The sequence below is a fragment of the Physella acuta genome, unplaced genomic scaffold (genome assembly GCF_028476545.2).
Source record: "Physella acuta isolate Inbredline_101_S28 unplaced genomic scaffold, ASM2847654v3 ptg001066l, whole genome shotgun sequence".
Lineage (NCBI taxonomy): Eukaryota > Metazoa > Mollusca > Gastropoda > Physidae > Physella > Physella acuta.
Window position 1 is genome coordinate 213,829 of NW_026732583.1, and position 22,630 is coordinate 236,458.

Below are 22,630 nucleotides of genomic sequence, written 5' to 3' on the forward strand. Positions count from 1 at the left end.
CTGGCCACGTTAATAGCCGAGTCCCGAAGACTTCCATTCTGCCACGCCCCCACAGCGTGAGATCTAATCCGTGGTGTGGCCGTCAACTGCGTCAAGAACCCCAGGTTCTCACGACCAGCACTGGTCAGTGCATTAACATGCCTAAGCATTTCATTTTAATTACCTGGCCCTCCTCGATGGGACCAAACCCAGGTAAAGATCACTTGGGTTCGTAACAATATATATATATATATATGTATATATATATATATATATATATATATATATATATATATATATATATATATATATATATATATATATAATACCCAATGTTTCCTTCTATGGAGCTCTTCTATTCTAAAAGAAACAAATAATCCTCTGTTCTCAAGTCTATCGTATCTCATCTTTACCCCTTCGCTCATAAATGCCGACCATTATTCATTCCAACAAAATAAAACAATTCAACTTAAAATAATAGTTTCTCTTTACACTTACAGTTTTTTAAAGCGCGTATCAGATCGCACAGACCCCCCTCCCCCTCTCTTTCACTGCATTTTTCAACACGTGCATCCTGTGATTTATCAAATCAGGAAAAAATACCCAAGCTATGGTTGTTCAAGTTTTGAAGTTCTTTGAGATTCTTTGGAAATTGTGTAACTCTCAACTTTAAAGTGTAAAAAATGTATGTTATATTAAGGCACATTTGGTAACTTCTTAAGTTTATTTCTCCTTTTTTAAACATACGTCTTGCTTTGTCGTTACACACACACACACACTGTCTCATCCAAACGTGCGAGATCTTAACTATAGAATTTCCTTATGTGATCAATGAATGCTGCCCCATGTATAAAATAACATCGTTACTTTCAGAAAACTAAAATAACATCATTACGGTCAATAAACTAAAATAAAATCGTTACTTTCAGTAAACTAAAATAACGTTCAATAAACTAAAATAACATCACGACTGTCAATAAACTAAAATTAAATCGTTACTTTCAGTAAACTAAAATAACATCGTTACTCTCATTAAACCTTAAGAAAACGCATTATTTTTCATATTTTATTCTAAGACAGCGAAAGCCTAACAATGCCTTATGTTACTAGGCCTACCTGTCTTACACATCTGTTTTATGTAAGTTCAGCCCGTTTGTTTTTTCTTTCGCTTCATTACCTTCAGATTTACCTTCAGATTTACCTATAATGATGTTTAATGTTTATTCCTTTTTTTCTTTTTTCCACCGTTTCTCTTTTTTAGCACTCCCCCCCCCTCCCAATTTGTATAATGAGGTTGCTTTGTTTAGATCAAATCACAATCACTTTTATTTGTACGTCCATGTACGCTTAACTTGCTAAAACCTCACACCTGCAATGCTCCACTCACCAATTTGTCCACTCACCAATTTGTCCACTCACCTCATTTGTCCACTCACCTAATTTGTCCACTCACCTCATTTGTCCACCTTTCTAATTTGTCCACCTTTCTAATTTGTCCACTCACCTCATTTGTCCACCCACCTAATTTGTCCACCCACCTCATTTGTCCACCTTTCTAATTTGTCCACTCACCAATTTGTCCACTCACCTCATTTGTCCACCCACCTAATTTGTCCACTCACCTCATTTGTCCACCCACCTAATTTGTCCACTCACCTCATTTGTCCACCTTTCTAATTTGTCCACTCACCAATTTGTCCACTCACCTAATTTGTCCACTCCCTTAATTTGTCCACTTACCTAATTTGTCCACTCACCTAATTTGTCCACTCCCTTAATTTGTCCACTCACCTAATTTGTCCACTCACCTAATTTGTCCACTCACCTAATTTGTCCACTCACCAATTTGTCCACTCACCTAATTTGTCCACTCCCTTAATTTGTCCACTTACCTCATTTGTCCACTCACCTAATTTGTCCACTCCCTTAATTTGTCCACTCACCTCATTTGTCCACTCACCTCATTTGTCCACTCACCTTATTTGTCCACTCCCTTAATTTGTCCACTTACCTAATTTGTCCACTCCCTTAATTTGTCCACTCACCTAATTTGTCCACTCACCAATTTGCCCCCTCACCAATTTGTCCACCCACCTCATTTGTCCACTCACTTCATTTGTCCACTCACCTCATTTGTCCACTCACCTCATTTGTCCACCCACCTAATTTGTCCACTCACCTAATTTGTCCAATCACCTAATTTGTCCACTCACCTCATTTGTCCACTCACCTCATTTGTCCACTCACCTAATTTGTCCACTTACTTAATTTGTCCACTCACCTCATTTGTCCACTCACCTCATTTGTCCACTCACCTAATTTGTCCACTCACCTCATTTGTCCACTCACTTAATTTGTCCACTCACCTAATTTGTCCACTCCCTTAATTTGTCCAATCACCTAATTTGTCCACTCACCTAATTTGTCCACTCACCTAATTTGTCCACTCACCTCATTTGTCCACACACCTAATTTGTCCACTCACCTAATTTGTCCACTCACCTAATTTGTCCACTCACCTAATTTGTCCACTCCCTTAATTTGTCCACTCACCTCATTTGTCCACTCACCTCATTTGTCCACTCACCTTATTTGTCCACTCCCTTAATTTGTCCACTTACCTAATTTGTCCACTCCCTTAATTTGTCCACTCACCTAATTTGTCCACTCACCAATTTGCCCCCTCACCAATTTGTCCACCCACCTCATTTGTCCACTCACTTCATTTGTCCATTCACCTCATTTGTCCACTCACCTCATTTGTCCACCCACCTAATTTGTCTACTCACCTAATTTGTCCAATCACCTAATTTGTCCACTCACCTCATTTGTCCACTCACCTCATTTGTCCACTCACCTAATTTGTCCACTTACTTAATTTGTCCACTCACCTCATTTGTCCACTCACCTCATTTGTCCACTCACCTAATTTGTCCACTCACCTCATTTGTCCACTCACTTCATTTGTCCACTCACCTAATTTGTCCACTTACTTAATTTGTCCACTCACCTAATTTGTCCACGCACCTAATTTGTCCACTCACCTAATTTGTCCACTCCCTTAATTTGTCCAATCACCTAATTTGTCCACTCACCTAATTTGTCCACTCACCTAATTTGTCCACTCACCTAATTTGTCCACTCACCTAATTTGTCCACTCACCTAATTTGTTCACTCACCAAATTTGTCCACTCACCTAATTTGTCCACTCACCTAATTTGTCCACCCACCTAATTTGTCCACTCGCCTAATGTGTCCACTCACCTAATTTGTCCACTCACCTAATTTGTCCACTCACCTAATTTGTCCACTCACCTAATTTGTCCACTCACCTAATTTGTACACTCACCTCATTTGTCCACTCACCTCATTTGTCCAATCACCTCATTTGTCCACTCACCTCATTTGTCCAATCACCTCATTTGCCCTCTCAACATATTTGTTATACTTATTTGTCCAGTTTATTATTTGTCCACTCGCCTTTTAATTGCCCACGAAAACTATTTGTTCACTTATTTATATATGTTTACAGTTTTAAACTAATAGTTAAAAATGTTAGTGAAAGCTTGAAATAAACCCAATTTAAATTTATTTTTCTCCTGAAATAGAATAATCTCTCTTCCCCCTCCCTTCTCAACCACTGTAACTCCTTGTTTTATCTCTACCCCAGCCACATTCATGGTCCTGGGCATGCGAACATCTCCATTGTTTGGGGTAACCCAAGACTCCATTCTCTACCCCTGTGTCTACCCCTGTCTTTGACTTTTTTTCTATTCGCAACTTTTGCCCTACGGGTGTTCCATATGTGCTGCAATTTTTGTTTTTGTTAGCAAAAACTTTTTCTTGCCTGTCTTCGCAGTAATTTTCTTGTGTATTTACTTTGCATTAAGCACATAACACTGTAATCTTAGCCATTTATTCTACTCTTTTCCACCGTTCTTAAGCCTGAACATGTAGGCTACACAATCTAAGTAAAACCGACTTCTTATCTCTGTGTGGGTTGTGGGTGAGGGAAGAGGGTTATCTCTGTGTGGGTTGTGGGTGAGGGAAGAGGGTTATCTCTAATCTGTCTTGATAGTTCTTGTACAGCCGTGGCCTGGATTAAACAAAACAATTAAGTTAATGTATTGTATCTGAGCGTTTTGCCTGTTGTAAATATGCGAGCTATATCCGATGGTAAAATAATAAACATCTTTGCTAAACTATCTTTTCATCACGACTAGGTTAATCATTTTCTTCTGAATATGCAAATGTCTTCTGTTCAATTTGTCGTTTGCGGAGCTGGTGATTCGCGCAGGCTGGTAGGGCATGTTTTGTGAGAGCCGTGCTGGAATTGGTTTGGTCTCTGGTCGTATAGGATGTGGGCTGTGGGCTGTAGGCTGTGGGCTGTAGGCTGTACCTTGTGGGCTGTGGGCTGTAGGCTGTACCTTGTGGGCTGTGGGCTGTACCTTGTGGGCTGTGGGCTGTAGGCTGTACCTTGTGGGCTGTGGGCTGTGGGCTGTAGGCTGTACCTTGTGGGCTGTGGGTTGTGGGTTGTGGGCTGTAGGCTGTACCTTGTGGGCTGTGGGTTGTGGGATGTAGGTTGTAGGCTGTACCTTGTGGGCTGTAGGCTGTACCTTGTGGGCTGTGGGTTGTGGGTTGTGGGCTGTAGGCTGTACCTTGTGGGCTGTGGGTTGTGGGTTGTGGGCTGTAGGCTGTACCTTGTGGGCTGTGGGTTGTGGGATGTAGGTTGTAGGCTGTGGGTTGTGGGATGTAGGCTGTACCTTGTGGGCTGTGGGCTGTGGGCTGTGGGCTGTAGGCTGTACCTTGTGGGCTGTGGGTTGTGGGCTGTAGGCTGTACCTTGTGGGCTGTGGGTTGTGGGATGTAGGTTGTAGGCTGTGGGTTGTGGGCTGTAGGCTGTACCTTGTGGGCTGTGGGTTGTGGGATGTAGGTTGTAGGCTGTGGGTTGTGGGATGTAGGCTGTACCTTGTGGGCTGTGGGTTGTGGGTTGTGGGCTGTAGGCTGTACCTTGTGGGCTGTGGGTTGTGGGCTGTAGGCTGTACCTTGTGGGCTGTAGGTTGTGGGCTGTAGGTTGTGGGCTGTAGGTTGTGGGCTGTGGGTTGTGGGATGTAGGCTGTAGGCTGTGGGTTGTGGGATGTAGGCTGTAGGCTGTGGGTTGTGGGATGTAGGTTGTAGGTTGTAGGTTGTGGGCTGTAGGTTGTGGGCTGTGGGTTGTGGGATGTAGGCTGTAGGCTGTAGGCTGTGGGTTGTGGGATGTAGGCTGTAGGCTGTGGGTTGTGGGATGTAGGTTGTAGGTTGTAGGCTGTGGGTTGTGGGATGTAGGTTGTAGGTTGTAGGTTGTGGGCTGTAGGTTGTGGGCTGTGGGTTGTGGGATGTAGGTTGTAGGATGTAGGTTGTGGGCTGTAGGTTGTGGGCTGTGGGTTGTAGGTTGTGGGCTGTAGGTTGTGGGCTGTGGGTTGTGGGATGTAGGCTGTAGGCTGTAGGCTGTGGGTTGTGGGATGTAGGTTGTAGGCTGTACCTTGTGGGCTGTGGGTTGTGGGATGTAGGCTGTAGGCTGTAGGCTGTGGGTTGTGGGATGTAGGCTGTAGGCTGTAGGCTGTAGGCTGTGGGTTGTGGGATGTAGGTTGTAGGCTGTACCTTGTGGGCTGTGGGTTGTGGGATGTAGGCTGTAGGCTGTAGGCTGTGGGTTGTGGGCTGTGGGTTGTGGGATGTAGGCTGTAGGCTGTAGGCTGTAGGCTGTGGGCTGTGGGTTGTGGGATGTAGGTTGTAGGCTGTACCTTGTAGGCTGTGGGTTGTGGGATGTAGGCTGTAGGCTGTAGGCTGTAGGTTGTGGGCTGTGGGTTGTGGGATGTAGGTTGTAGGATGTAGGTTGTGGGCTGTAGGTTGTGGGCTGTGGGTTGTGGGATGTAGGCTGTAGGCTGTAGGCTGTGGGCTGTGGGTTGTGGGATGTAGGCTGTAGGCTGTAGGCTGTGGGTTGTGGGATGTAGGTTGTAGGCTGTACCTTGTAGGCTGTGGGTTGTGGGATGTAGGCTGTAGGCTGTAGGCTGTGGGTTGTGGGATGTAGGTTGTAGGTTGTGGGCTGTAGGTTGTGGGCTGTGGGTTGTGGGATGTAGGTTGTAGGATGTAGGTTGTGGGCTGTAGGTTGTGGGCTGTGGGTTGTAGGTTGTGGGCTGTAGGTTGTGGGCTGTGGGTTGTGGGATGTAGGCTGTAGGCTGTAGGCTGTGGGTTGTGGGATGTAGGCTGTAGGCTGTAGGCTGTGGGTTGTGGGATGTAGGTTGTAGGTTGTAGGTTGTAGGTTGTAGGCTGTAGGCTGTAGGCTGTGGGTTGTGGGATGTAGGTTGTAGGCTGTGGGCTGTGGGATTGGGTGCTTAAATTTAGTACTGTTTGATTGGGTGCTTACAGTTTTTACTCCCAGATTAGGTGCTAACATTTAAAAATATAGAATTAAGTGCATAATGTTTTCACTGTCGAACGGGGATGCTAAAATATAAAAATAAACCCATTTCCAATTATGTGATAATTCCAAGCAATTAACGTCTTACCTGATCGTAAGATTGATGTAAAGCTCGCGAGATTATAAGACTACACCTGCTGGGGTTTTTAAAACACCAGCTCACCAACGAGATCACAGGAACAGCTTACTCGTGTTAGGTAAACGTCGTTTAGCTCCAGCTTCTTGACGTGAGCTAAATGTGCGAGCTAATAATTAGTTTCACACAAGCACAGAGTAATTAATTATAAGCTGTAACTTACAGAATACGAAAGGGGACATTCAAGAATTTGGTGTATCCAGTTAGACTAGAGACCCTATGTCCAGTTAGACTAGAGACCCTATGTCCAGTTAGAGACCCTATGTCCAGTTAGACTAGAGACCCTATGTCCAGTTAGACTAGAGACCCTGTCCAGTTAGACTAGAGACCCTATGTCCAGTTAGACTAGAGACCCTATGTCCAGTTAGACTAGAGACCCTATGTCCAGTTAAACTAGAGACCCTATGTCCAGTTAGACTAGAGACCCTATGTCCAGTTAGACTAGAGACCCTATGTCCAGTTAGACTAGAGACCCTATGTCCAGTTAGACTAGAGACCCTATGTCCAGTTAGAGACCCTATGTCCAGTTAGACTAGACCCTTTGTGCATGTTGACTATAACCCATATCCAGTTAGACTAGAGACCCTATGTCCAGTTAGACTAGAGACCCTATGTCCAGTTAAACTAGAGACACTATGTCCAGTTAGACTAGAGACCCTATGTCCAGTTAGAGACCCTATGTCCAGTTAGAGACCCTATGTCCAGTTAGACTAGAGACCCTATGTCCAGTTAGAGACCCTATGTCCAGTTAGACTAGAGACCCTATGTCCAGTAAGACTAGAGACCCTATGTCCAGTTAGACTAGAGACCCTATGTCCAGTTAGACTAGAGACCCTATGTCCAGTTAGACTAGAGACCCTATGTCCAGTTAGACTAGAGACCCTATGTCCAGTTAGAGACCCTATGTCCAGTTAGACTAGAGACCCTATGTCCAGTTAGACTAGAGACCCTATGTCCAGTTAGACTAGAGACCCTATGTCCAGTTAGACTAGAGACCCTATGTCCAGTTAGAGACCCTATGTCCAGTTAGAGACCCTATGTCCAGTTAGACTAGAGACCCTATGTCCAGTTAGAGACCCTATGTCCAGTTAGACTAGAGACCCTATGTCCAGTTAGAGACCCTATGTCCAGTTAAAGACCCTATGTCCAGTTAGAGACCCTATGTCCAGTTAGACTAGAGACCCTATGTCCAGTTAGACTAGAGACCCTATGTCCAGTTAGACTAGAGACCCTATGTCCAGTTAGACTAGAGACCCTATGTCCAGTTAGAGACCCTATGTCCAGTTAGAGACCCTATGTCCAGTTAGAGACCCTATGTCCAGTTAGAGACCCTATGTCCAGTTAGACTAGAGACCCTATGTCCAGTTAGACTAGAGACCCTATGTCCAGTTAGACTAGAGACCCTATGTCCAGTTAGACTAGAGACCCTATGTCCAGTTAGACTAGAGACCCTATGTCCAGTTAGACTAGAGACCGTATGTCCAGTTAGACTAGAGACCCTATGTCCTGTTAGAGTCGGGAACATTTCCCCCTGTCAATTACCCCCCGGATATTCCCCCCCCCCCAACATTACCCCCAACATTAGGGTTAGGGCTAGGGTTAGGGCTAGGGTTAGGGTTAGGTTTTAGGGTTAGGGTTAGGGTTAGGGCTAGGGCTAGGGTTAGGGTTAGGGTTAGGTTTTAGGGCTAGGGTTAGGGTTAGGGTTAGGGCTAGGGTTAGGGTTAGGGTTAAGGCTAGGGTTAGGGTTGTGTCTACCTTTGGTTTTGGTTTTGTGTGAAGTTTTAGGCTAAGGTGGATGCTTAGGTTTTGGTCTTTTTCTTAAGGTTTGGATTAAAGTAGTATATAGGTATAAAATTCTAGTTAGAGTTAGGATTTTAACTTGAGAGGGGGGGGGGGGGTAATTCCCCGGGGGGGGGGGGTAATTGACAAGGGGGTAATTGACAGGGGGGTAATTGCTCCGGGGGTAAATACGGGGGGGGGGGGGGGGAACGTCCGGGGGGGGGGGAATATCCAGGGGGGTAATGTCCTGTAGCCGTTAGAGTCCGTGTTCAGTAAGCCTAGACCACAACACCTATGCCTACTGCAGTAGGTGTGTATTTTACCTGCACTGTCTAGCATCAGGTTCTCTCTTTGATCTACACACTTCTTGCACTCACCCAGACGGAGCCCCAGGGGGGAAACTGTCTGAGTAAAATGTACACACAACCTGCTCACGAGACAGGCGCCTGAGATCGAAGGCGCCATTCGCACTCAACGCGATGTTCACTGATCGGTTTCTCAGGCGCGAAGATAAACAGATGACTGTAAGAGTTAACGCCCTTTCCTCAGAACTCTTGTGCACCTGATTCCACACAATATTCCAGATCTAAGATTAGTGTCTCAATACGAACATTGGCTCTCTTTTTGGCCCTTTCCTATGTCCCCGTATGTACATGGCCAAATAGTTGCCTCAACGTTAGATGGCCAAATAGTTGCCTAAACATTAGATGGCAAAATAGTTGACTCAACGTTACAGGGCCGAATAGTTGTCTAAAATTTACGTTGCCAAATGTTTGCCTCCGCGTTAGATGGCCAAAAGTTTGCCTCCGCGTTAGATGGCCAAATGTTTGCCTCCTCGTTAGATGGCCAAAAGTTTGCCTCAGCGTTAAATGGCCAAATGTTTGCCTCCTCGTTAGATGGCCAAATGTTTGCCTCCGCGTTAGATGGCCAAATGTTTGCCTCCTCGTTAGATGGCCAAACGTTTGCCTCAGCGTTAGATGGCCAAATGTTTGCCTGCTCGTTAGATGGCCAAATGTTTGCCTCCTCGTTAGATGGCCAAATGTTTGCCTCCGCGTTAGATGGTCAAATAGTTGCATCAGCGTTAGATGGCCAAATGTTTGCCTCAGCGTTAGATGGCCAAATGTTTGCCTCAGCGTTAGATGGCCAAAAAGTTACCCCATACAAATATGATGGGGCAACAACTTCAATAAGAGTGTTTAGTACGTCCCTAATAGTCACTATAATTATTTGTTGGACGAATATAATTAGTCCGAACTGTGTGCCTAGTAGAGTCTTAATGGTGTATGTAGCCATGAGAAGCTCTATGATAACGTGTAACATTACAGTGGAATCAATGTTTACTAAAATAACGTGTAACATTACAGTGGAATCAATATTAACTGTGATAGCCGTGGACTAGCAACTGGTTTAATCTCTTGTCTCAATGACGTAATGACAGCATCACCATATGTCTGACATGGCGACCTCAGTTGGCAGAACGTGGCTTGGTTCAGTGACATTGGCAGTCAAATACGACGTTAGGGTCGACCTTGACACTGAGGAAGCTATTCTGACCCCCGTGTACGACTTTGACCCCTGTGAGGTAAGGGTCCTTAAAAGCTAACGATTGTTTTAAATTCCACAGAAAGTTTTAAAATAATACATATTTTCTTGTGTTTATCAAGTTTTAGAAGCTAAAAAAAACTTGATAAATAATAAGCTTATTATTTCCGTTAATATTTTTTCGGGTCGCAGGTCCAGACGTGTTTGAAAAATAATTCTCTTGAGGATTTTAAAACACACTTTGTGTAGTTCTTCATTACAATTTGCGACTTGCCTAACTAAGACATTGGTTCCTGCCATGCTTGAAACAGTGGCTTTACTATCAGATGGTGATTTTATTAAATTAATCAATGACTTGGGTTCCATTTTAAGACAACACACAAATCCTTTAACAGAAATCTAGCCCAGTAGGATGATCGTGGATGAGAAGCCGTAGTATGAGAGAGTGAGTGGGGTGAGGTTTGTGACACAGTGTGACATAATGTCGCAGTGTGACAACTTGAGATGTGGGTGTACAGATGGAGTTTCGTGGCTGGGTAAGGCCCGGGGTATTGTGGTGAAATGTGGTAAGTGAAGTGTTCTAATATTGTTTAAAAATAAATTTGACGCCACACAACTACGCTTGAAAAATTCATGTTTGTATCTTAGTCAACTTGTTTATAAATTTATTTTAAGAATTCCTGTTCGTATGTTTGTTAACTTGTTTACAAATGGGTCTTAAAATGATGCAAACACTATTTCATCCTCTTCAATTCATTGTTTTTTAATGTAATAATCAATTAAAGTATTTACCAGAGGTGTGAAGCAATCCCCTTACATTCTTCTAATGGGTGTCTAATAATAATCCGGAATACCAGGGCTCAAATTTCCAACATACTATTTTATGTGAGTGCCAATGAAAGGCGTCACACGTGTTATCTAGATGATGGCAGCTATTTGATTCCATCTGAACAAAGTAGCCTTAACATCTTCCAGTCAAAATTCACCGGTGTAGAGTTGTTATTGCAGCCCTTAGCTCCCCAGGGGCCACGTATGATGATGAATGATGGCACTTATCTCGTTTACAAGCGTTTAAAATTAGGATCTCCAGATTTACAATGACCATCTTTTCTTATTGGCTTGCAGGTGAATGTACGGTCAGAGCCGGGGGATTCAAGGCTACGTCGGCTTGAGGAGGACAAGCAAAGTTTGTCTCTACAGGTAGGTCAAGGGCAGTCACAGCTTAGAGGGTAGAGGTCACATCTTAGAGGGCATATGTCATATCATAGGGCATATGTCACAGTTCAGATGCTCACGAAACGAATAAGTTACATCTGAAAGTTCACCCTAACTCAATAAAAACACAGACACCCATACGTTCTATCCACATCCCGTCGAAGCACCTGGCTAGCATAGGTTTTGTTGTGTATTACGTCACAACACAGAACTCTCACCCAAAGACTTTACACAAAAACTAAGCCGTCAATATAACATCACAATGTAAATTCTCTCCCCTACTTATACAGTAGATCACATACATTGGCCAGGTAGTATAGACTTTCAATAGTCAACTTATTGGTTTTAGAGATCGTCTACATAATATGTAGCACAAGCTTAGGAAGAACAATCGATCAATATGATGTTGAACTTATTGGTCTTAGAGATCGTGTATATAATATAAGAAGAAAACTGATCAATATAATGTTGAACCAACTCACTTAATATTTTAGGAAGAAATTTATGATTAAATAAACACAATATTACAATTTGGGGGTGTAGACAGAAGTGTGACGTTAATTTATGTAGTGGTGTCTGAAGTTTTGTGGAGATGGGAGGAGAGGGGGAGGGGGCAAAGTTGTCCTTAATGCGAAGTATCATTAATGGACGACCCCGCAATGTAGAAAACTGGATCCCCCACCCGCCTTCCCCATTCCTGTTATTTAAAACGTTCACGATCCCTAAATCTTGTTCCGATGGACCCGTATATATCTAGACCTAAATTAGCAACCACTTATTATCATTAAACATGAGTCAGTTATCCTTTTGTGCAAAACCTCTGTTGAATTGTATAATCCTATATGTGAAAGTCCCCCATCTATAGCAGAAGGAATGTTCTCAACCAACCATGGCTAATGATCTTATTGAACTCAACCTCCAGGTCTCTGTACTATCAGAACAGGTAGATGCGCAAGCCGAGAAAATCAGAGATATGGATATGTGCATTGAGGAATATCGTCAGAGAATGATTGAGGCCAATGACGTTATACAGCAGGTGAGGAAAGAAAAATATTAAGTGTGATAAGAGTATGCTAATAAACCTAGAACAATAAAACGTAAGGTTGTTTCTTATCTAATCGTTGTTAAAGGCATCTAGATTTAAATATTGTTCGAATTTTATAGCTTTTAAATTTAAAAGGTAATGTAGAATAGTAATACGAATTTTAAAAACTTGAGAATGCTAGTTTTAACACAGCAATCGATTTTACCAAAGGGAAGGTTAGATCTGAATTGAGTTTCTGTAAATGTATTATGAGACGTAACCGGTATCGTTTCTTAAAAATATAAATAAAAAGAGTAGTTCCCCCTGAGAATTCAGCCTTCACCTTACAGTTAGCACAGTGACAGGAAGTCTGCCTGAATACCGAAAAAAAAAACTTAAAAGTTAGTTTTTTAACAGGTTCTTTCTCAGTTAGGTAAGTCTTTGTTAAATGTAGCGTTAATATCAAATACAATGAGCTTCACATGTATTGTTACGCATTTAAAGTTCATTCTTCATTTTTAAAGCCCTTGTTACAACTGAATTAAATGTCAACACAAAGGCTTAAATCCGAAACCAAAGCCAAAAAGATGAAGAGCTCGATTCTCGATAGTGTCAGTCAATGACTAGGCTAGTTAAGTGTAGTGTATGATTCATAAACGTTTAAGTTACAACGATCTTGAAGATCTAAATAAAGATCCAGATCAATACTCTACTTATGTTAGTCATCATTTGCTTTATTAAACCTAATAAAATTAATCATAGGGCCTAGTTAAATAGTAATTAATAATTATTCATCAGCAGAAGGCTTCTTAAAACTTCTTTCATTCTTTCACGATTTTATTGTTATAGTTATTAGTTATAGATCTAGATCTAGAAGGGCCTATTGTAACTAGATCTAGATCTAGTTCTAGATTTAGTTATTAAGTTATTATATTAGGCCTTAGGCCTAATCTTGTCTTATATTAGCCTATCCTATAGTCTATAGGCCTAGTAAGTTGGGCCTATTAACTTAATTAGTAATAATTAGGCCTACACACTTAGGGCCTAGGTAGTTGATTTTATAATCTAGGTCTAGCTAGATCAAAATCTAGATCTCTAGATCTAATCTAGAATATCTAGGTCATTCTCTAGGATCTGTTATAATTTTAGACAATACTATTACTAAGATTTAAGAGTCTACTAGAATAATACTAGACTATTTGAAAAATGAATTAAATAGGCCCTATGCTTCTTATTATAATGTACACTAAACTTCTCAGTACTACCCAGTATTCAGGCATATGCCTATATATCAATTAGTTTAGGCCTATTAACTAGCTTACTAACTACATGTCTACTCTAGACTAGAGTATTTGACTCATGAGTTACTAAGGTCTAAGAGAGTAGAAATATATCTAGACGCTAGTATTTAGTAATCGTTTAACCTATTTAAAATTATTAATAGAATAGATCTAATTCTAGTTGTAGATCTTTAGGCCTACTTTGTTCTAGATCTACATTTTTCTTTAATTAGAATTAGCCTAAAGTCTAGACCTTTTATTTAATATCATGAATTGGACAGAGCTCAAAAAATATTTTAGAAAGAAGTTGGGCTTTTAAAAAAACTTATCAGCATTGGGAAGGGGGGGGGGGGTGTTGAGGTGTGATGTCATATAAGAGAAGTGAGGGCTGGCTTTTTGTGATGAGGGGAATGTAGAAATCTCCCAAAACTTTCCCCTAACTAGATACAGTAAATTGGTCTAGAATGTAAATTAATTAGGCATAACTAGGCTTGTTAATTTTTAAAAATGTCTAACCTTACTCACAATCAACAAGGAATAAGTATATAGACTGGAAAGGCCTATTTGCTGTCAGTCTTTAGAATTAATAGAATTGGGGAAAAGCATCTAAATCATCTCCAACAACTATCAACCTACCATATTTTTTATTAATAAAATTTAAATTTCAAGTACAATAGTTTGGATAATTAAAATGTGGTTATCAGTTATTCTTTCTTGTGTTTCTTTTGCAATTTTAACAGGATGTTTACTCTAAAAAAATAATCCAGGGCTCAAGAAATATTTTTCTTTGTAAATAGAAAGAAGTATATTTAGTTTTTTTTTGCTGATTTTGCGATTAGTGCTATTAAAAACATTTTAAAAGCCAGTCAAAAACATGTTTGGAGAAATATAATTTGATTTCTTAATTTGAAGGGGATCCAAATGTGAGACTTGTGGGTTGACTTGTGCATTATTTCATACAGCCACTTTCACTATGTTTAATATTACATGTTTGAAATAAAACCTTGATTGGTCATAGCCACTAAAAAAATGAAAAGGAAGGGGTTTGTGCAAAAAGTAACTTAAGAACAGATTATTGTGTAGTTACTAATTAATAGGGCCTTAGGTATATATCTAATGAAGTGTCCAGTTCATTTATGTTTTAATTTAACAATAGTTGTAATAGCAGCAAAGCCTAAGTATCAATGTTATTGATCAATAGAAGTAAATCATCTACTCTTATGTACCAACAGTTTTATTACTATTTACACCAACTGACTGAATTTAAACTAGAACAAGGCAAATGCAGTTTATTTTTAAAAGTTCTTTTTACTTTCTCGTATATACGAAGTAAAGAGAAGGTCTTTTTTTTTTTTTTGTAAATTTTTGTAAATCTCGACGTTTTAGGGCTCCCTGAGTCGGAAAAACATAGTTTTGCAATCTTGTGTGTGTGTGTAAACTTGATTATTTAAGTACCGTTACAGCTGGTTTGATGAAATTTCATATATAAGTATTAATAGTATTATATCAAAATCATAGATCTGTATCAGCTTTTGAGCGATTTCCGATAACCGGAAGTGGAACTTTTTCTACTTTGAATTTTTTAAAAGCCTATAACTTGAGTACTATTTCAGTTAGATAAATGAAATTTCACGTGTAAGTTAAAGTTCTAATTCTTCATTCAAATTTTGAGTAATTTCCGTCAGTCGGAAGTAGTCATTTATGCTATTTCCGATTTCTCAAAAAAACGCATGTGAATTTATAAAGTACTAAATAATATCCCGCTCTAGTATGCACATTTTATTTGACGTTCACTTGATGTGCAATTCTTTTTTTTACGAGATTCTATTCTATTATAAAAAGTTTAAGTAATTAAAAATGGATTATAAATATTGTCTATGTCACGAGTTGCCATCCCCCGTAGTGTTATATTAGAATATTCGAGAAAGTTTAGGGGAGATCACTCCCGGTTTATTTTTCCTTTGAATCACTAACACTTTTAGTCCTTAAGTTGCTTTAAACTAATTTCTTTGATTAACTTTTTTGTATTACTATGCTAGAAAATGGAAATTTTTCTGTCAATTTATCATCCAAGAGCTTTTAAATAGTAAGCAATTTAAAAAAAAAAAAGTATGGAAGCATAGAGGTTTTAAAAGAACCTGTGTTGTCAGAAATACTTTTAAAATTTAAACCAGCTGAAAAATCTCTATAAATTCCTTGCCTGTTTAGATATATAATTCTATTTAATAATCCCCCATTTAAAATACCTCTACCATGTTCTGTTTTCTACTTTATTTAATAATTATTATATGAACACTTTTTTCACTACTTTTTAAAACCCTAAAATGTGATTATTTTCATCGATCTCAGTACATTCTATTTAAATATTATTTTACCTTCTTTAGAAATATGTCTTGCTGCAAAAACTAGACAATTTTTGCCAAATTTGTATTGAACTGCATCATGTGAATGTGTCACTCATATTTTAATGTTTAGTCATTTTTAGACACATTTAAAACAATCTACTATAAGCACATTTGTTAGTCAAGTCACTCAGTCACTTATTTGTCACTATCAACTTTAAGGATGGATAGGAAAACAAAATAAAATGTCATTACTTACTTCCTGGTGATTTTAGAATGTACTATTTTTGGTGTTGTAAATATGAAAGTAATACATTTTTATAATTCGTAAAGAAAAACTCATCATACAAATTTTCTATTTATGGTAATACTATCTTTATACAGATGTTAACAGTCATTAGTTTTATCATAATACAAGCCACCGAATAAAAAAATGTGTATGCTGTTTTATTTAAATATTTTGTACAGTTCTGTACAATGCAAAATATGAGAAATTAAAGTTCTTCTCTAAGCTAGTCTAAAGCAAGCCAAATTTTTGGTTATAGTAGCAATTGAGCATTACATTAGAGGTTATATGTTACTTCATTTTGGTAAAGGTAATGATGATGGGATGTTTTGTTTACATTTCAGCTTAGAATATCAGATAAGCAATAAACATTATATACAATTCCATTTTCCCCTTGAGTTTAATTAAACTTACATTTGATGTGCGTTTTGGTCTGTAGTACTTCCTCGAGTCCACCCAGGTCTGAGAAAGGAAAGGTGTCTGGGCATAGTGCTGACCACGCTATCCACTATATAAGCTATGGTCAGATCAGAATAAGATGCTGCTCTTCTTTGTCTGCCTCCACTGACACAATGGCTAACACTTTTTAGCAAACTATATGCATATATTCATACTGAAATCTGGTTATGATGATATTTGAAATGTAGGGGTTACAATTATATGTAAATTAGTTTTAATGTTAGAACTGGTACAATAGTATTTGTTAAGTATATTTTAAAAATGCTTCATTAATTTTATTACTTTATTAACAATCATAAAGTGATTCATGAACATTTTCACAACAAAATTAAATAGCCCACTCAAGTTCTCAAATTTACATTCAATAATTAAATATTTCTTATAACTCAACAACCGTTGCTATTACTACTGCACTATCTGGTGGACAACTGAATAAATCACTAAAAAGTTTCATTTTAAGGGAGGCTATCGAGCTGGTATATTTTCTATTCGTTTTATTTGGGTTATGTCCCTTTTCTAAAAAAAATCATTTCAATTTAACTCAAGAAATTAATCTATTATTCTTTTTCAAGAAAGGGGGTTTAGTGGAGGGGGAGGGTTAAATTTACATATTTAAAATAATAAATAATTTATTTGAGATATGTAGTACATTGCTACAATAATTTTATATAAATATTAATAGTTCTAGTTCTCATACACGTAATAAAAATCTTTTTATCCCTATTTAAAAAAAAAAAAATTATATCTTAGTATTGAGTTAATAATTATCAAATGCTTACTATTTAGATGACCAGAAACTTTTGATTTCTATAACACTTAAAGAACCATTTTAATGTGTTTACAAGATGTATTTTACCCTTGATACCACGGGAATAAATTCTACAATCTGTTCGCGCTTACCTTCAAATAAGTTTTAATGCTTAAACTGTTATCATTATTTTAGATTGAGTAGACTCCTGCTGCCCCCACCCCCGCGACCCAAGCAGTCACGTGATGTTTTGATGGGGGCCTGCTGGGTACTTTTAGTTTCTCCTGCTGCCATAAAGACCAGGGTGAAGATAAGCAACTCGATACATTTCATAAGCTAGTGCCGCTTGTAAGGGGAGATAAGACCTGCACGTGCTCCAGTCACTTGCTGGGTAACGTTACGGTCGTTTTTCTTCTTCCCCGTCTAGGTAGGCAGGGGGGCGACGTACTAACCAGATTTTATGCTAGCTTAAGTCTATGATTCAGAGTTTAGAAGCGATTTTCATTTTTTTTTCTTAAAAAAAAATAATCCGGTGACCTATCATAAATTGATGTAAGGGCCGTAGACCCCCCCCCCTCATGCTACACGCGTTAGTCCCAGCTGTGAATCACGTTCCCCCGTATGATGTAAAGCCTCTACCTCCCCACCTCCCTGCGTCATAAATCTTATGTTTTCAGACCTACTGCTTGAATCATTAAGCTCCTCTCCCGTTAGCGCGGGGCATAGGACGGTGTAGGTACAGTCAGGCTCTAGTACACAGGGCGCTACCTAAGTTCTATTGCTTTTTCACACTTTTTTTTTTTAAATTAAAAAAAAAAATCTCAAACCGACATAAGTGTTTTTTTTTTTTTTTTTTTTTTTTTTTTTTTTTTTTTTTTTTTACCAAATAAAAATATTCTGTGTATGGTGAAAATAAAATAAAAGGATGATTTATCTGATCCATCTTTTGATAATTCGTCTGATTTTTTCCTTCTATTTTTTATTTTTAAAAAATGATGGTCAACGTTGGTTAAAAACCTATCATCGCCATGTTTAAAAAATGATTGCTTGTTGTATCGTCTCTCGTGTCTACTGTTACCTAGGATGTGTGCTATACCCATCTCGGTCAGCCGGTGAATGTTTTTCTAACAAGTTAGTCCCACCACTATTTCCACACGTCGACACATCAACGTCACAACCAGCCAAGCTCGACGCCTTAGATCAGGCAGCTAGTATTTCCTCCCGGCGTTTACGGGAGTCTACTTTAAATAACTGCCCAGACATTTATAGATGGTTGGGTTGGCCAGAGCTGTTGGTTATGCTGTATACCCTTTGATTAGAGGGTAGAGGTTAAAGCAAATTCATACAATCTTTTTGTTTCTATCACATTTTTCTTTAATGAAATTCGTGTTGGGTCGGCCGTCGGAGTGATGTCTCAAATAACTAAGAAGTAGTGAGTTCATCTAAGTGAATATTTGACGTGGTCGTCATTTACTCTTAATCCATGTTGATTCTTACAACATCACAACTTTTGCAGACCGCCAACATCGACCGTTGAGACTAAAATCTTATCAGTTAACTATTCCGATTTCAAAACACAAAATATCTTCCAACGTCGTATCTTTTTGTATACTCTTTTAACATCGTGTCATAAACAAAACATCGGCTCTTTAATGTATCACTATTTTAAATTGAAAAAAACAAAGTGCTGCCCCATTTGTCAAGTACACGGGTTTGTTATGATACTATTAACCTGATTTATGATGGAGAGTCGCTGGCGTGTTGTTGGAAGTTGAATTAGTGACGCAGTTAAAAACCTCAGCTCAGGTGAGTCTGATGAGTGATCACCTGTTGCGCTAGCTCCTTCGCTTTTACCATCGGAAATTGTTTGCTACGGTGTGCTAGATTTTCAAGTCTGAGCACACATACTAGCAAAAATTAGAATTTAGAGGCACATCTATCTGTTTTAACCTTTATTTATTGTTTGGCAGAGTTCTATTGCTTTGTCTGTTTTCCATGTTAGACTACACCTTGTTTGCTTATACTTTGACTTTGATACTTGTGGGATACATGGCCAGGCCTTAAAGCAGTTGGTCCAGTCGTCCAGTCCAACCTTGACTTTGATACTTGTGGTATACATGACCAGGCCTTAAAGCCGTTGTTCCAGTCCAACCTTGACTTTGATACTTGTGGTATACATGACCAGGCCTTAAAGCAGTTGGTCCAGTCCTTAAAGCAGTTGGTCCAGTTGTCCAGTCCAACCTTGACTTTGATACTTGTGGTATACATGGCCAGGCCTTAAAGCAGTTGGTCCAGTCCAACCTTGACTTTGATACTTGTGGTATACATGGCCAGGCCTTAAAGCCGTTGGTCCAGTTGTCCAGTCCAACCTTGACTTTGATACTTGTGGTATACATGGCCAGGCCTTAAAGCAGTTGGTCCAGTCCAACCTTGACTTTGATACTTGTGGTATACATGGCCAGGCCTTAAAGCAGTTGGTCCAGTCCTTAAAGCAGTTGGTCCAGTTGTCCAGTCCAACCTTGACTTTGATACTTGTGGTATACATGGCCAGGCCTTAAAGCCGTTGGTCCAGTCGTCCAGTCCAACCTTGACTTTGATACTTGTGGTATACATGGCCAGGCCTTAAAGCAGTTGGTCCAGTCGTCCAGTCCAACCTTGACTTTGATACTTGTGGTATACATGGCCAGGCCTTAAAGCAGTTGGTCCAGTCCAACCTTGACTTTGATACTTGTGGTATACATGGCCAGGCCTTAAAGCAGTTGGTCCAGTCCAACCTTGACTTTGATACTTGTGGGATACATGGCCAGGCCTTAAAGCCGTTGGTCCAGTCGTCCAGTCCAACCTTGACTTTGATACTTGTGGTATACATGGCCAGGCCTTAAAGCCGTTGGTCCAGTCCAACCTTGACTTTGATACTTGTGGGATACATGGCCAGGCCTTAAAGCCGTTGGTCCAGTCGTCCAGTCCAACCTTGACTTTGATACTTGTGGTATACATGGCCAGGCCTTAAAGCCGTTGGTCCAGTCCAACCTTGACTTTGATACTTGTGGGATACATGACCAGACCTTAAAGCAGTTGGTCCAGTCCAACCTTGACTTTGATACTTGTGGTATACATGGCCAGGCCTTAAAGCCGTTGGTCCAGTCGTCCAGTCCAACCTTGACTTTGATACTTGTGGTATACATGGCCAGGCCTTAAAGCAGTTGGTCCAGTCGTCCAGTCCAACCTTGACTTTGATACTTGTGGTATACATGGCCAGGCCTTAAAGCCGTTGGTCCAGTCCAACCTTGACTTTGATACTTGTGGGATACATGACCAGACCTTAAAGCAGTTGGTCCAGTCCAACCTTGACTTTGATACTTGTGGTATACATGGCCAGGCCTTAAAGCCGTTGGTCCAGTCGTCCAGTCCAACCTTGACTTTGATACTTGTGGTATACATGGCCAGGCCTTAAAGCAGTTGGTCCAGTCCAACCTTGACTTTGATACTTGTGGTATACATGGCCAGGCCTTAAAGCAGTTGGTCCAGTCGTCCAGTCCAACCTTGACTTTGATACTTGTGGTATACATGGCCAGGCGTTAAAGCCGTTGGTCCAGTCCAACCTTGACTTTGATACTTGTGGTATACATGGCCAGGCCTTAAAGCAGTTGGTCCAGTCGTCCAGTCCAACCTTGACTTTGATACTTGTGGTATACATGGCCAGGCCTTAAAGCAGTTGGTCCAGTCCAACCTTGACTTTGATACTTGTGGTATACATGGCCAGGCGTTAAAGCCGTTGGTCCAGTCCAACCTTGACTTTGATACTTGTGGTATACATGGCCAGGCCTTAAAGCAGTTGGTCCAGTCGTCCAGTCCAACCTTGACTTTGATACTTGTGGTTTAGATGGCCAGGCCTTAAAGCCGTTGGTCCAGTCCAACCTTGACTTTGATACTTGTGGTATACATGGCCAGGCCTTAAAGCCGTTGGTCCAGTCCAACCTTGACTTTGATACTTGTGGTATACATGGCCAGGCCTTAAAGCAGTTGGTCCAGTCGTCCAGTCCAACCTTGACTTTGATACTTGTGGTATACATGGCCAGGCCTTAAAGCCGTTGGTCCAGTCCAACCTTGACTTTGATACTTGTGGTATACATGGCCAGGCCTTAAAGCCGTTGGTCCAGTCGTCCAGTCCAACCTTGACTTTGATACTTGTGGTATACATGGCCAGGCCTTAAAGCAGTTGGTCCAGTCCAACCTTGACTTTGATACTTGTGGTATACATGGCCAGGCCTTAAAGCCGTTGGTCCAGTCGTCCAGTCCAACCTTGACTTTGATACTTGTGGTATACATGGCCAGGCCTTAAAGCCGTTGGTCCAGTCCAACCTTGACTTTGATACTTGTGGTATACATGGCCAGGCCTTAAAGCCGTTGGTCCAGTCGTCCAGTCCAACCTTGACTTTGATACTTGTGGTATACATGGCCAGGCCTTAAAGCAGTTGGTCCAGTCGTCCAGTCCAACCTTGACTTTGATACTTGTGGTATACATGGCCAGGCCTTAAAGCAGTTGGTCCAGTCGTCCAGTCCAACCTTGACTTTGATACTTGTGGTATACATGGCCAGGCCTTAAAGCCGTTGGTCCAGTCCAACCTTGACTTTGATACTTGTGGTATACATGGCCAGGCCTTAAAGCAGTTGGTCCAGTCGTCCAGTCCAACCTTGACTTTGATACTTGTGGTATACATGGCCAGGCCTTAAAGCAGTTGGTCCAGTCGTCCAGTCCAACCTTGACTTTGATACTTGTGGTATACATGGCCAGGCCTTAAAGCAGTTGGTCCAGTCCAACCTTGACTTTGATACTTGTGGTATACATGGCCAGGCCTTAAAGCAGTTGGTCCAGTCCAACCTTGACTTTGATACTTGTGGTATACATGGCCAGGCCTTAAAGCAGTTGGTCCAGTCCAACCTTGACTTTGATACTTGTGGGATACATGGCCAGGCCTTAAAGCAGTTGGTCCAGTCGTCCAGTCCAACCTTGACTTTGATACTTGTGGTATACATGGCCAGGCCTTAAAGCCGTTGGTCCAGTCGTCCAGTCCAACCTTGACTTTGATACTTGTGGTATACATGGCCAGGCCTTAAAGCCGTTGGTCCAGTCCAACCTTGACTTTGATACTTGTGGTATACATGGCCAGGCCTTAAAGCAGTTGGTCCAGTCGTCCAGTCCAACCTTGACTTTGATACTTGTGGTATACATGGCCAGGCCTTAAAGCAGTTGGTCCAGTCGTCCAGTCCAACCTTGACTTTGATACTTGTGGTATACATGGCCAGGCCTTAAAGCAGTTGGTCCAGTCCAACCTTGACTTTGATACTTGTGGTATACATGACCAGACCTTAGGGCAGCTGGT

General features: G+C 40.6%; 1 protein-coding gene across 6 annotated transcripts in view; it reads left to right on the forward strand.

Annotated features, from left to right (window-relative positions):
• Positions 1-22,630, forward strand: part of LOC131955448 (liprin-beta-1) — an 84,452-nt gene that overhangs the window by 30,443 nt on the left and 31,379 nt on the right. For 3 of the 6 annotated variants that reach the window (XM_059319578.1, XM_059319577.1, XM_059319580.1), the window contains exons 1-3: positions 9,780-9,932; positions 11,018-11,092; positions 12,030-12,143. In XM_059319578.1, the coding sequence (XP_059175561.1) occupies positions 9,798-9,932; positions 11,018-11,092; positions 12,030-12,143 (324 nt within the window). In that variant the 5' untranslated portion in view covers positions 9,780-9,797. Of the gene's footprint in view, positions 1-9,779; positions 9,933-11,017; positions 11,093-12,029; positions 12,144-12,462; positions 12,565-22,630 lie in introns of those variants that run through there. The other 3 variants (XM_059319585.1, XM_059319579.1, XM_059319584.1) reach the window with 2 other exon arrangements.